Source organism: Pongo pygmaeus, chromosome 10 (assembly GCF_028885625.2).
Source record: "Pongo pygmaeus isolate AG05252 chromosome 10, NHGRI_mPonPyg2-v2.0_pri, whole genome shotgun sequence".
NCBI lineage: Eukaryota > Metazoa > Chordata > Mammalia > Primates > Hominidae > Pongo > Pongo pygmaeus.
This window is the reverse complement of record NC_072383.2, coordinates 931272-945898: the sequence shown is the minus strand read 5'-3', so window position 1 is coordinate 945898 and position 14627 is coordinate 931272. Positions and strand designations below refer to the sequence as shown.

The following is a 14627-nucleotide window of genomic DNA, read 5'->3' as shown; positions in this document are numbered from 1 at the left end:
AGTGACGAGTGCGATTTGCAGGGGTGGCCCTGGCAGAAAGGGTTGAGAAGGTACAGACCTCCACAGAGGCTGTGTGTGCTCATTTCCATGGAAAAAGGACAAGGAGGCAGCAAAGACAGACCCAGCTGCCCAGGAAAGATTCACATTCGATTTTACAGAACATCTGCCCTAAGTCAAAACCAAAGAAGGCTTCCTTTTTATCAAAACTTCACTAACACAGAACATGAAATTGTTTGGCTCCTCCTTCTCATAGAGTTACAGGACCTAGAAGGCGTGATGGATGGAGGATGTCAAATGCGATTTTCCAGGAATCTCAGTCTGTGAGTCAGCAAGAAGCGCGGAGGGCAAGAGCCAGTTGAAGGAATTTGTTTTTCTTCTTTCTTTCTAGTTGCCTCTTGAAGTGGATTTAACTAAAGCGAAGAGACAAGATTTTGAACCGTCTGTGGAAGAGGCAAGATATAACAGCTGCCGACCGAACATGGCCCTGGGACACCCACAACGACAGGAGGTGACCTCCCCTTCCAGACCAAGCCATGTTGTGATACAGGCGGACAAGGACTGCAGCTCCCGGTATGCGGCCTAAGTCCCCTTCCTTTCCTGTGCGGCCCCTTCCTATGTCACCGGGGCTGCCTCCACTCACTCCTTCAGAGCCGGCCACGTGCGTGTGCTCCCAGCAGCCGTGGCTGTTGCTCAGGAGCCCGTCCTCCCCGTTGTCCTCATGCAGAAGCCTCCCCTCATCCGCCGTGGAGAGCGAGGCCACGTACCAGCGGAAGCTCCGGCAGAAGCAGCTGCAGCAGCAGTTCCGGGAGCGGATGGAGAAGCAGCACGTTCACGTGTCCGCGCCGTCAGCTGAGAAGAGTGAGGGTGTGCGAGGGGTGGGAGCAGAGCCCTGGGAGGTGTCTGCAGGAGGAAGTCTAGCCGCAGGGTCTCCTGATTCTCTGCGGTAACCCTGGGCTCCAAACCAGGCCTCGCTGGGACTTCTCTCAAGCTACACGCAGGAGAGATGAGCCCAGGAAATTCAGATACTTAAATCTGCTGTACATTTTCCCGTTTCTAAAGACAATGATTTTTTTTTTCCCCATGGAACTAAGTGGGCCTTGATAAAATCTTCTAGAAATTTAGGGTAATTTCAGGGTAAAGAACTTTTTTTTGCTTCAAATACTTTGGCCATCTCTACATTCGAAAGCCTTGGCCGGGCGCGGTGGCTCACGTCCGTAATCCCAGCACTTTGGGAGGCCGAGGTGGGCGGATCACTTGAGGTCAGGAGTTTGAGACCAGCCTGGCCATCACGGCGAAACCCCGTCTCTACTAAAAATACATAAAAATTAGCCAGGTGTGGTGGCGCATGCCTGTGGTCCCCCCTACTCAGGAGGCTGAGGCAGAATTGCTTGAATCCAGAAGGCAGAGGTTGCAGTGAGCCAAGACCGCACCACTGCCCTCCAGCCTGGGCAACAGAGTGAGACCCTGTCTCAAAAAACAAAACAAAACAAAACAAAAAAAAACAAGCCTTGCGTTTCTGAGATATCTTCGAATACAAGGCAAAATTGGGATTGAGAATAACGGGAACTTTTGGCAGATTATTTATCAACTTTACTTTATTTCAGAGTCCAGATTCAGTGGGAATAGTGATACAGATGCCTTCTCTTTCTCTGTCTCCCCACCTGTTCTCTCCTGCCCATCCAGGGGTAGGTAGTCCTTACTCAGAGGGGAAACAGAGAAAGGGCTTGTCTCAGAGCCATTGAGCTTTTGCCCAGTTTTTCTCTACAAATTGTGAAGAAGATTCACAGAGGACTTACTTCATGGTTGGTTCATTCATATGCCCCTCAGCACTGACAGGCTGAAATTAACATAAAAACCAAAACAGAACCACTGCCTGTCCCGTGGATATCCTTACTGTTGAGTTATTGTAGGTGTTTAGCTTCTCAACCATTGCAGAAGCTCCCGGGTAGATTGTGGAGGAAGCTGCCCTCCAGGCCTTTCCTGCCCCTTGGCAGACAACCTGAGCCATTGTTATTTTAATCCATTTCACACATCAGATTTTGGCTGAAAATTTTGTTTGTTGTTTTCAGACAGGGTCTTGCTCTGTCACCCAGCCTGGAGTGCAGTGGTGGGATCAGGGTTCACTGCAGCTTTGACCTTCCTGAGCTCAAGTGATCCTCCTTCCTCAGCCTCCTGAGTAGCTGGGACTACACGTGCATGCTACCACACCCGCTAATATTTTATTTTTTGTAGAGGTGGCGTCTCGAATTCTGGTTTCAAGCGATCCTCCCCCCTTGGCCTCCCGAAGTGCTGGGGTTACAGGTGTGAGCCACTGTGCCTGGTCAGATTTTAGTTTAAGATTTTGTTTGAGCAGGGGTTATGGCTGTAACAAGCAAGCCAGACACTGGATTAGATGGCCTGTGAGAACCCTTTTACTTTTGCTGTGAAAGGAGAAAGAAACTTGTTTTTCCCACTGGTGAGAAGAATTCAAACCACAGACAGATCTGTAGGTAGGACTGGGACTCGGGAATGTGAAGTTCTTTTTACTGGGTGAAGCAGCGTAGCCCTAAGCGGTGTTGTGCTTCTGAGAGTGTTCCCTCTAACAAGAGGGGAGTGGACTCACGCTCTGAAATCCCGTGCAGTGATGTGATTGTGACTTGTCCTTTCTCTCCTCTGTGAACTGTAGCAGCGCCTCCAGCCCCTCCTCTGACGCATAGCACACCTGTAACTGTCTCAGAACCACTCCCGGAGAAAGACTTCCTTGCAGGAATGACTCAAGAACTAATCAGTAAATACCTTGAAATGCTTGTAAGCTGCTGTGCTGTATGTTTCTAGTAGCCACAGAATACCTTTTAGGCAACATAAAAATCCTCATTTCGTGTGTTTTTGTTGAGGGGGTTCTGGCTGATAGCATATGTCCAGTTCCTCTTTGGTCCTAACCAAAGGGAAGTGTACTTTTAGGGGGAGGGGAGAGAAATTCCAGAAACTTTCAGAAGGTACTCAAGACATGGACTTTCTGACGGCCAGTTTTTCCAGTGCTTTCTGTGAGAATACTTCATTATTTGCTGATGATGCACTTTTCCTTGACCTCTGTAGAGACTCTTGAAGACAACTCTGAAAAGTGGGCTGTGACTCCAGATGCAGGGGATGGTGTGGTCAAGCCCTCGTCTAGAGCAGACCCAGCCCAGACCTCTGACACGCTAGCCTCGAACAACCAGATGGTGACCCAGAACAGGACTCCACACAGCCTCTGCCACCAGAAACCACAAGCAAAATCTGGATCTTGGGACCTCCAAACTTATAGCACTGACGAGCGCATAACAGGTAGCAGAGAGGTGTTTAGGCACAAAAATTAAAGGGAGATCCTAGCTTTAATTCTGGGAATTTTTGAGAAAGGATGACATTTCATTTCAAGTTTGACAGAATAGGGAACTTCTATTAGGGAATGGCACTGCAAGTAGAAGATAATTGGTTTAAGAGCCAGAACTTTTCCTTTGGGCTCCTGACTTCAGGTGCAGCCCTTTTCAGCTCCTGATAATAGCAGGAAGCAGAAACTTGACTGCATGGAGAGCTGTCCCTCCTAGCAGCAGGTCTGTGATGAGCACGATGCCACTTGGTCTGGGAGAATGATCTGCCTTCCTCCTAACAGTAATTCTCATTCTTGGGCTTAGTCTAAATTAGGATCATTAATATAATCCAGAAATCATTAGCTGTCAGTTTATTTTAAAATTATGGCAGCTACATTTAAGCCATTTTGTCTTCCATAGGAAACTGGGAATCTCATAGGAAGAGCCAGGACATGAAGAAAAGGAAATATGATCCATCTTAACTGAGGCTGAGGCCACATGATAGGACTCTGTCACAAAGGGACTTTGGAAAACTACTTTTTGGTCATGAAATTGTTCATCACTCCTGGAGAATGAACTTCATTGCAATTTATCTTGCTTCATTCTGAACCTTATCAAGAGGATCTGACTGAGAGCCCACTGCAGTTAGAGCTGAGCACTTGTGAAAAGCTTGTCTGCCACTCTAGTAGGGAGAGGCTCTGGACAGATGAATACCTTTTCTTCGGCTTGTGAGGCTTCCCACTATTTATTACTAAAGTATTATGTTAATAAAGATGGACATTCTAGGAATCACCAGTGGCTCTTTGCCCTCAAGCAATATAGGCCGGACTTGGTCCTAAGCACCTGCCTCAGCAATTGCCTACATTCAGTTGTTTTGCATAACGTCTGCCTTCTTTCCTTTAGGGTCCATGCCTTTAATGCTGTCCACATTAAGCACTGTGGATCACGACAGGAAAAAGGTTGGAACAGTGCTTTTCACTACTTTGTATCACTCCAGGCTACGATCTTCACTTAATATAAATAAACTCTAATTTATGGGTTTATGACATTACAATCCTGCATTCTTTCAAGACTTCAAGACTGACATTTTTTCCTAAGGAAGGAAATAATCAATCATCTAAGACCACGAAAAAAGGCTGTTTTTTTTTTTTGAGACAGGGTCTTGCTGCGTTGCCTGGATTGGAGTTCAGTGGTGCAAACACAGCTCAACCTCCTGGGCTCAAGTGATCCTCCCATCTGCCTTACAAAATACAGGGATTACTGACTGGTGTGAGCCACCGTGTCTGGCCAGAAAAGGCATTTTTGAGAAAGCAAATCATATACCTTATAACAAAATAGAATAGATATTGCTTATCCCCTTAGCATCTGAAATGCTTGAAACCAGAATTGTTTTGCATTTTTTGAATATTTGTATACACATAATGAGACCTTGGGGATGGGACCCAAATCTGAACGTGGAATTCACCTGTGTTTCATATATATACCTCATACACATAATTTTGTGCATGAAAAAAAGTTTTTGTATAAGATACACTGCAGCTGAAGGGGGCTGGGTCTTTTTTTCTCTTAGGGTCACTGAATAAACTGTTGTATGCCTGGTGCTTTGCGACTTGTCACACGAAGTCATGTGTGGAATTTTCCACTTCTGGCATCATGTCAGTGCTCAGAAATTTTCTGATCTCGGAGCATTTCAATTAGGGATGCTCAAACGCAACTGTTTCTACTTCCCCATTTCAGATGTGAGATATAACCCACCTTGACCATAAATTGGCTTTTCATAGTGTTCAGATGTTTCATAATTCTTTCCCCCAAATAATGAAGTTTGCAGTTTAATAATTTTTTTTTTTGAGAGGGTGTCTGGCTCTGTAGCCCAGGCTGGAGTGCAGTGGTGCCATCTTGACTCATTGCAACCTCCACCTGCCGGGATTCAAGCGATTCTCCTGCCTCAGGCTCCCGAGTAGCTGGGATTACAGGCACCCACCACGACGCCCGGCTAATTTTTGTATTTTTAGTAGAGGAGACGGGGTTTCTCCATGTTGGCCAGGCTGGTCTCAAACTCCTGACCTCAAGTGATCTGCCCGCCTCGGCCTCCCAAAGTGCTAGAATTACAGGCATGAGCCACCGCGCCCAGCCAATTTAATTTTTTTAGACATATTATTTTGGGCTGGGCTGTGCCTAATCTTGAAGCAGTGACTTATTTTTTGGCTCACAGACCCATTTGGGAAGCTGTGAACCTACGATAAGGAAGTCTGAAACTACTAGCCGGCAGCCGACCGTTTCTATTCCTTTGGAAGTTGAAGAGGCAGGAATTAGGAATCCAGTTATAAATTGCACTTAACTCAAAATAGTGCCAATGAGAATGTGAAGGAATTTTCTGGAAATGAAGCCCCACAGCTCAACAAAAGCAAGTTTGGTTTATTTGAATGGTTTCATTAAATAAGTCTACAAAGGTAACAAACTGAAGCACAAAGCGCAATCTTACAAGAAGCGCAACACCCAGAGTTAGTGCAAAATGTACAATTAACGGCTGCTGAGAAACCCCCAAAGTTTGAATTTTTATTTTTATTTTTAAACAGTGTACATTGTTAAATAATGTAAGGAAAACATTTATAATTCAGAAAGTTTTTAATGTGGAAAAAGATACTCAAAGTGTACTATTAACACAAAAATAATTTAAACAAACAGTTCAGTAGCACTAGTTCATTCCTCTAGGCTTCAGTTATTTCATCCACAGGAGGATGAAATCAACAGTAAATAAAACCAGTTCTTTTTGTGTATGAGTGAAAAGATGTCAAAATTATTAAACCCAAATAACAAATGATAATGTGCTGCATGAGGCTCCACTGCTCCTCTGGTATAAAGTATGTTTCACTCTTGGGTGGCCCCTTTCTCAGCTACTCGGCCCCTTGTTAGTTCTATCCTTACTCTCTCCACAAGAAATACAAGCAGAGAATAAATAAATCATTTTAAAGCAGGGGTTGAAGCCCTTGCCCTTTTCCTTTCTACCTTTTAAAAACCTTCAGCTCTCATTTGCATATTTAGGGCCGTAGACCAACTTACTAAGGGAAGCAGGGCCCTTAAGGAATGAACAGGGTACGGGAGCCTCCAGCCTCTTTCTGTGGCGGTGTTGGTGGTGGTGATTCCCGGAATACGCCATTGACGTGGGTAAAAGGTTGGAAATATTTTCAGTTTCCCAACTAAGAGTCAAGAAGCACCCCAAAATGAAGAGTCCTAGCTTCTTTGTCTTCAGAGATAACAAAGATCCTAAACATAGCCAGTTAGGACAGTATTTCCGGAAAGCTCTGAAAATAATAACTACCCATTACAAGTAGGCATAGCACTAAATAACACTGATTGGTTGCAGTTATTACTTACGGGGAGTATTTATTTGAAAATGTGAACATATTAGTTGTACTTCTGGAAATAAAGGTGGCACAACAGATTATGATCCTGCAACCATTGGACATCATAAAGGAAACGAGTAGGAATAAGTATTCTTTCCTATAATGATTAATTCAGATGTGGAAAGATTCACTTTCCACAAAATATAGTACCCCGAGCTGAGAAATGCACGGTACATGTGCAACAAGAGGAAAGCAATCCAAACAGTTTTTCTGAGAGCAACTTTCTCCATCTGTGACTTTTCACTATCAGGTTCCCCAACTTGAAAACTAGCCCCCACCCCCTTCTCTTTATGTTCAATTTCTTCTAGGTCACGTCTGTTCAAGCCTAGCTCAAATAAGAAAGGTTTCTATGACAGTCACTGGCCAGGCATCACGTTTGTTTCCTCATTCTTTAGTCTTTGTCTTTCACCCAGCATGAACCATTCTTTCAAGTTGCCCAATTTTGTTACAACACCCCCTCCTCACTATTCCTGAAACAGAACTTTCTGTTTTTAACCACTGATGCCAACTTAACTTCCCACCCTACTCATCTTACACCTGCTCTAGACAAAGTTGTTGAATGACTTAAAAAAATACTTTTTCAATTTCCCTTTGGCATAACCACTGCTGGACTGCTGGGGTCACACGGACCTAAGATTCCCTTCCGCATGCCCTTTATTGATCTGGGGTCTGATAAGTCGATGCTAATGGCAGAAGCAATAGAAGTCCAAGGCACTAAAATGTCCAGCAAGCAACACTGGGAAACAGAAGTATTCAAGTACAGTAATTTATACAATTTTACATTCACATTTATTTATCTAATACAATGGAAATACAAAGGAAAAAGTTAAAGTGTCTCAATAAGTAAAGGACAGAGCTAGCTTTTTTTTGGAACTTTTTAAACGTTTCATATTTTACTCTTAAAACTACTGTTGTCCAACAACATTTTATATATCACAGTGTTTCCACATCAAAACTGATGGCAAAGTTACATGTCCGCAGGGAACTTATTTTTTTTTCCTAATTGCTAATGCTGCAGTCAAAGCTGCTAATATCTTTTGCTTAAAGCACTAATGACCTATCATAAGAAAGAGTTGCACCCCAGTCCCCTGGCATTTTTCACTGGGTTCTAAAGAGCAAAGAAAAACAAAATAAAAAAGAGAGGGGTAAAAAAAGGGTTAGGGCAGGGTAGGAGAGAGCCCAACAGGTTGTTTTGTCTTGTGGTTCAGATTCTTGAGGGAGTAAGGGATTTGGGGCATGTACCAAAATCAAGAGCTCCACCCACTCGAAATTACAGATGGGTTTGATTTTACATTGAGTTCTCTAGCTTCCTTGTGAAAAAGACTTTCCTAGCCCTCATCCTCATTACTGAGCATAGATAAACGGGAAAGCATGGTCTGAAGCTGCCCCTTTACAAAAAAGCTGTTCTTTCCTTCCTCTCCCACTCCAATAACTGGAGTGGGGGAGACTCTCCATTCTGAGGGCTCAATGCAGTATTAAAAACATTCCCCTCTGGCAAGAAATAACCAGTTAAATGCAGCACTAGTAGTTAGTATATAGGCTACTTCCCACCCCCCACCCACCCCCTCAGCATTCCATCTCCTGCCCCCAGATCTATTCAGTTAATGTCTCTAGGTCTAAGTGGTCCGCAGGTTGGAGCCTGGGGGGTTGCTGATGGATTTCTGCAAATTGCTGATGTTGAAATTCTGCAAGGAGGCAGTTCCCACAGGTTGGAACTGGCCAAGTGGCTGTGGTGCTGGGCCACCCGTCCCACTCCACTGAGCGCCAAATGGGGTAGCTGGAAAGCCATACTGCTGTGGGGGGCACATAGACTTGGTGAAGTGACCTAGAGAGGTAGCTGATGCTGCAGAGATGGGGGCAGAGCCACCCAGGTTTGAGGTCATGGAGATGCACAGTTGCCCAGGTGCAGAGAACTTCCTTGCCATTCCAGGGCCCTGAAAACAAAACCACCACGTGTCAAGTCTGGTGTGGGCCATGGGTATAAAATGTGAGGTGCTAACATATACTTCTAGCATAATCCTGTAAGATACAGCAAAACAGTCTTCTGTAGTATTTATTGGCTCTTTATATTTACCAAGTAAGGGTGAAAATAATCCTGATGAGAGGGGAGGGATGTCATGTGCACGTGTGTGTCTGTGTGTGTAGTTCAGGATGACAAAGGAAAAACGAAGAAGAAAAAGTTGAGCTGACCAATAAGAGGTTAGGAATTCGGGGAAGGAAAAATAAAAGGGTACCTGGGGGATTTTTGCCTTGTTTTTCTGAAGTGTTAAAATTGAAGAAGGTCGTGGTGTAAAACGTTAAGCAGCAGCTTAGTTGTTTCCATCACCTTGATTCAGATGTGTGTTACGGATTCTCTGTGGCAAAAGAGAGACTTACCTCATAATTTGTGTGCCCTCTGCTTCCTCTCCTGCCTGAGAGATTCATGGCATCTCGGGCCCAATTGTCTACCAACTTGTGCAAGTCATCTGTGAATGTACCCTTCCTGCTGGACGTCATGGCAGGAGGCTGAGACTGGGCGGCTTGGCTGTTCACTGTTGCCCCAACAGTGTTTGTGCTGCTGGTCCCTATTATAAGCAACGGAATACAAGCATTAAAAGAAGCCTAGGTTACAATTTCAGGAAGAGGGAAAACTTCACGGGATGATGAATGGCAAGCCACAGGATGGGGAGGGGATGAACTGGGAAGCCATGCAAGAAGCGAAGATCCCAAGGTTTTGTTTAGCCATTTGTTTTGGTATAACAGGGTGATGAAAACAGTTTTTCTTCGGTAGCTGCTGCTAAGGCTGAACAACTCAGGATGACGGTAGGTACACAGGCAGGGGCCTCTTTCAGTCCATTCACAAAGCACCTAAGAGTATTGGAACTGCTCGCCAGTACGCTATTCCCAACATCACGTTGCTGATGGAGGTGTGATACAATCAGCAAGGCTAGTTGCTCTGGAATTTTGCAGAGTGCAGGGCAAAAGAGGTTTTCTTGTGCATTGGGCAGGGTTAAAGTAGGAGTAGGAAAAGATGCTTGGCTAAGGAGAAGGTGGGTTTCCAAACCATGTGGACACTGCCACATTCTTTAGCCATTTTTTTTTTTTTTTGAGATGGAGTCTCACTCTATTGCAATGGTACGATCTCACCTAACTGCAACCCCCGCCTCCTGGGTTCAAGCGATTCTCCTGTCTCAGCCTCCAGAATAGCTGGGATTGCAGGTGTGCACCATCATGCCCAGTTAATTTTTGTATTTTAGTAGAGACAGGGTTTTGCCATGTTGGCCAGGCTGGTCTCAGGAACTCCTGACCTCAGGTGATCCACCCGCCTCGGCCTCCCAAAGTGCTGGGATTACAGACGTGAGCCACCATGCCCGGCTTTTTTTTTTTTTTAAAGGAAGGGTCTCTTCTTTTTCTGTCACCCAGGCTGGATACAGCGGCACAATCACGTCTCACTGCAGCCTCAAACTCCTCCTGCCTCAGCCTCCCAAGTAGCTTGGGACTAGACGTATGCACTACTACACCCAGTTAATTTTTTAATTTTTTATATAGACAGAATCTCCATATGTTGCTTAGTCATGAACTACTGGGCTCAGGCAATCCTGCCATGTCAGCCTCCCAAAGTGCTGGGGTTACAGGTGTGAGCCACCATGCTCAGCCTAGCCATTCTTTAAATAGAGAGAGGTAATAAGAGAAGTAGCATGCTGTGTTCAGAAAAGTTTTTCACCTGGACCCATAAACCTGAATTTGCAAACATAAACTTGGGAGGGGTTAACCTCTCCCAATTTCCCATGAGTAAAGAACAAGATTATTCATGAGGAAAGGACTATATGCTGTGCCTGAATCTTTCAACTTCAGGAAGACATGGTTTTCCTGAAGATGACCTCAGTTTCAATTGGCTCAAGGATTCCCACCGCTTCTCCCCACTCTTCCCAGAACAGCAAGCACTCCCATGTAGAAGCGACAAGAAAATGCAGCTGAGGCAAGGTGCAAAGGGGAGGAGGAAGCTTTGCAGTTATGATGAAGGAACTCTATTTCTGCGGTTTGATGAGAGAGGAGGAAGGAGTCTATGCCTGCCTGATTTCGGCTCTGCTGGAGGGCACACTGAAGATTATTCCAAGAGGCACGTTTTGGGAAAGAGGGAAAGAAGAGTCATGGTCTTGTCTGTTTTCCTTACCCTCCCACTGTCTTACCAGATCTCACATGTTACAGAATAAATAAAAGCTCCTAAAGTAAGTTGTGAACCACTAGTCCTTAAGGTACCCAAGTAATGCTGCGGGTAAGTAAGTGCATGCGTTTCCCGCTTTCAAGGTCAAAGCAGCACCAGATCACAGCAGCACACCTAACACAACCCTGCCACTTAAAAGCCTGTTACTGACCATCGCTGGTCTCAAGTCAAGCTTATATCCTACCACCTGGGGAATGGCACACACAAGCATGTCTGTGCTGCAGTAACAGCTAATTCTGAGGTGAAGCTGCAGTGAGGAAGGTCACATGCTTCTTACTGCTATGGCAAGACATGGAACTACTGCAGTGTGAGTGTCAGCTCACTTCCTGGTGCCTGCTGGAGCCACAAGGGGACTGCTATTGCACATACAGTGTGAAGGGAAGAGTAAGTTCCCCTACAGTACAGGAAACCCAAGGGGAGAAGTATGAAAGCACAGAAAACAGCCTTCCATGAACAGCTAATGTGAGAGAGTGGTGAAGTGGGAAGCACAGGCAATGAGGATGGGCAGTCATGACAGTGAGTGACTCAATCTAGAAAGCAAGCATATCACATGCATGGGGATTGTCATCCTGTTTGAACAATTATTGCTTGGTGAGCTTGATGTGAGAGACAATCAAAACAAAAAACAGAAATAATCACAGGGGAGCAGAGCTGTCAAAAGCTAAATACAAGAAGCTCAGGAGACACGACCATTGCTTATCCACACGGAGCTCATGCTGGGAGACACACCTCTCTAGTCTGATGCTAGTCTGTCGCCCCTGATGCTGCGAGGCCCCTTTAGAACCAAATTTCACTTTTCATTTTAACCTACATTACCTAATACAGGATTCTCTATGAGGAAAGAGAAACCATACAGCTAAACCTTCACATTCTGGCTTCTGTATACAGGCCTCCCGTTAAAGAATGAAACAAACCTATCCTTTTCTGACCAGAAATTAACTCCGAAGAAAAGGAGACTTGACTATAAAAGATGTAGAAAGGCCTTGGAGAGAATATGCTAACTTCTTAACCTTTTTTAGTTCTTCTGAAAAGCCCTAATAAGTAGTATAGACTTACCCCCAAGATTCATTTTTAAATTTCCTCCTGCCATTATAATACATTTCCCCTACTCCCACATTACCAGACCCTACTAACAATAACCTATTATGAACCATAACTGACAGCCCAGCATCCCAAGTACAGAATTTCCCTGTTGACCCTACCTACAACACTGTAAGTGGCCTTCTCATTAAAGTATAAGCCACAGTCTAAGAAGACAAACTCTAGAAAGTGGTGTTTTTCTCCTCCTCAATCTAGCACACATCTCCCACTTCAGTGTGAACATGGGAGGGCATGGACTTTTGTATGCTTTCATCACTGCTGAGTTTCCAGTTGGGGTGATAACACTGCCCAGCACACATTTGCTGACTAAAGGATCGCTCCCCGTAGGAACTAGGCATCCCTGGTCTCCCTGTGTGCACCCATGGCCATTACCAATCCACGCCTGTCACAAGCTAGGCCCACATGGGGTTATCACTGAGGGCATCGACTAGGAGATGATTTCTCAATTAAGCATGTTAAATATTTATTAGAATAGGATACAGAGATAGATGGAAGTTAGGAATCAGGGAGCTATGAGACTGCAGAGTTGGAAGAACTCATGGTTAACAGGCTTTGCAATCAAGGACCAAAAATAACAGAAAAGATAATTACTACAGAGCTGGTTGCAAGGACAGACTTTTTTCACCATCTTCCCTGAAGCACAAAGAGAGAAGCAATGTGTTAAAGATAAAGAAACATCAGTGTAAAATATTTAGAATCTCCAAACAGCACACAAACGCCCAGCAAGAGAAAGCAGGAGGGGAGACAGATAGGTAGGACCTGGTAGCCCTTGAACAGATACAGTTCTACAGAATGTTTCGAACTGGCTGTTAGCCTTAACATGATTATCTGATGGGCTGTGTGACCTGGCTGACAGATGCGGAGTTTCTACACCCAATCTTTGTATCTAAGAGAGTAATGCCCTGCACTGAGGTCCTGGAATCGGCGAGGAACTCCAGTCTCTCAGGTTTCACTGCTTGAATTTCAAATACCCAAGCAGCGTTTCCACTGATCCTGTCCCACTTCCTGTTTCTCCAGCTGGGCTGTTAAAAAAGCACTCAATTAAATGCATCAGCAACCCCACCACAGTAGACTGATAGTATCACTGTTACAGTTTTAAGTTCATTTAAATTGGCTATTATATTTCCACATCCTAGATATATATACTAACCCCTTCCCTTCCAGAATAATTTTTAAAAGTACGTGGAAAACAAGCAACCTCTGAACATAAATATAGCAGTAAGCCAAGCCGTGCTTCCAAACCATTATCTATTTTGAGAGCATAGAATAATACATCTCAAGCTAGTAAGGTGCCCTACTCTTTCCAGTACCTGTTTCCTTTCCATGTTTCCAGTCTGTCTCCTGGGATTTGTTCACCAGGCTTACATGATGTATCCTGATGTGACTTCAAAAGATGTAGGGCCTTTCATTTTGCACCCAAGGGGAAGTGACAAGATTCAGTATTTCTGACCACTTTCATTTGAACAACAGGGGTAATACCACCTACCTTTAAAAGTGGGATGAGAATTTATGGAATTTAATTAACGTGGTATTTGTCACATTATATTTCAGAAACAGAAGCTTTGGTTCTCTTTCTTCCCTCTCAGATACTTCAGGCTGTAGACCATAGGCCTGACATGTCACATTCTACTTCAAAAACACCCCCTTTGCAACTTTCTAGGTGGACATGCAAATTAAATGCTTATTCAATTGTCAAACTGCTAATATGCACAGTCCAGGAAAGTCTGACCAGAAAAATTATTGATCTGAGTCCTCAAAAAAAAAAAAACCACACAAGCCTGGAAAACGATCGAATTGGGTAATGCCTTCCACCCGCTTCTTTGTTAAATAGCCTGGGACTAGTGCATGTGGGGAAAGTCAGTAAAGACTGCCTCTGAAGTACAGCTGATCCATTACTAATACAGGTAAAAATAATAGGGGTGCTGGAAGGAGCCAATCCATTTCTAATGCAGGTAAAAATAACAGGGGTATGTGTGAGGGAAATGGCAGTTAAATGTGTTATATGCTTCACTTTAAATCTGCTCACTACAGAGAACAAAGGGAGGTGTAAATTCTTCCCACCATGAAGAGGCCCAAAGGCCTCTGACCCATACTCAGAAACAGTGATGGCCTGAGCACATGCATTTAAAAAGCACTTCAATAATCACATCAGAAGTTTGAGGCCTTAACAGAGATCTTTATTCAAATTATAGCAAAGGTTTTTCTACTTGAACTATGTTTTTGTTTGTTTTAAACTGTTCTTCCACGAACAGTTATTGACTACCTAGTCTGTGCCAGGTAGGCACTGACTCATCAGAGAGAAATCATGAGTGCTTTTCAAGTGCTACCTGTTTCTCTGTACATGATCTTAACTTGATTTGTATGATGGCCCTAGGACACTGGCATCATCTTCATTTCACATATGCGGAAGATGGGGTGACTTGCTATCGTGCCTTGTTTTTAAGTAGAAAGCTGGGAAATCCCAGAAATCATGTTAGAAGGAGAATTTTCACTTGGCAGATGCTGCGCTTTGATCTTTATTAGACTAAGTGCTTTATCAGAATAACCAAACTAAAAACCGCTTTTGATTTTATGGGGTTAGAGGACAGTAGT

At 44.2% G+C, this 14627-nt stretch overlaps 2 protein-coding genes across 53 annotated transcripts in view; one reads left to right on the top strand and one right to left on the bottom strand.

Annotated features, from left to right (window-relative positions):
* The window catches only part of RAD52 (RAD52 homolog, DNA repair protein), a 79961-nt gene extending 75035 nt beyond the window's left edge, over window positions 1-4926 (top strand). For 6 of the 17 annotated variants that reach the window (XM_054442663.2, XM_054442661.2, XM_054442662.2 and 3 more), the window contains 5 exons: window positions 389-570; window positions 725-864; window positions 2666-2767; window positions 3076-3303; window positions 3747-4926. In XM_054442663.2, coding sequence (XP_054298638.1) covers window positions 389-570; window positions 725-864; window positions 2666-2767; window positions 3076-3303; window positions 3747-3808 — 714 coding nt within the window. In that variant the 3' untranslated portion in view covers window positions 3809-4926. Of the gene's footprint in view, window positions 1-388; window positions 571-724; window positions 865-2665; window positions 2788-3075; window positions 3304-3746 lie in introns of those variants that run through there. The other 11 variants (XM_063672298.1, XM_063672299.1, XM_063672300.1 and 8 more) reach the window with 7 other exon arrangements.
* A 795-nt stretch (window positions 4927-5721) lies between these two features.
* The window catches only part of WNK1 (WNK lysine deficient protein kinase 1), a 158869-nt gene continuing 149963 nt past the window's right edge, over window positions 5722-14627 (bottom strand). For 18 of the 36 annotated variants that reach the window (XM_054442626.2, XM_054442628.2, XM_054442631.2 and 15 more), the window contains 3 exons: window positions 12627-12668; window positions 9107-9294; window positions 5722-8664 (listed from right to left, as the gene is read on the bottom strand). In XM_054442626.2, the coding sequence (XP_054298601.1) occupies window positions 8347-8664; window positions 9107-9294; window positions 12627-12668 (548 nt within the window). In that variant the 3' untranslated portion in view covers window positions 5722-8346. Of the gene's footprint in view, window positions 8665-9106; window positions 9295-9321; window positions 10811-12626; window positions 12669-14627 lie in introns of those variants that run through there. The other 18 variants (XM_054442632.2, XM_054442633.2, XM_063672261.1 and 15 more) reach the window with 3 other exon arrangements.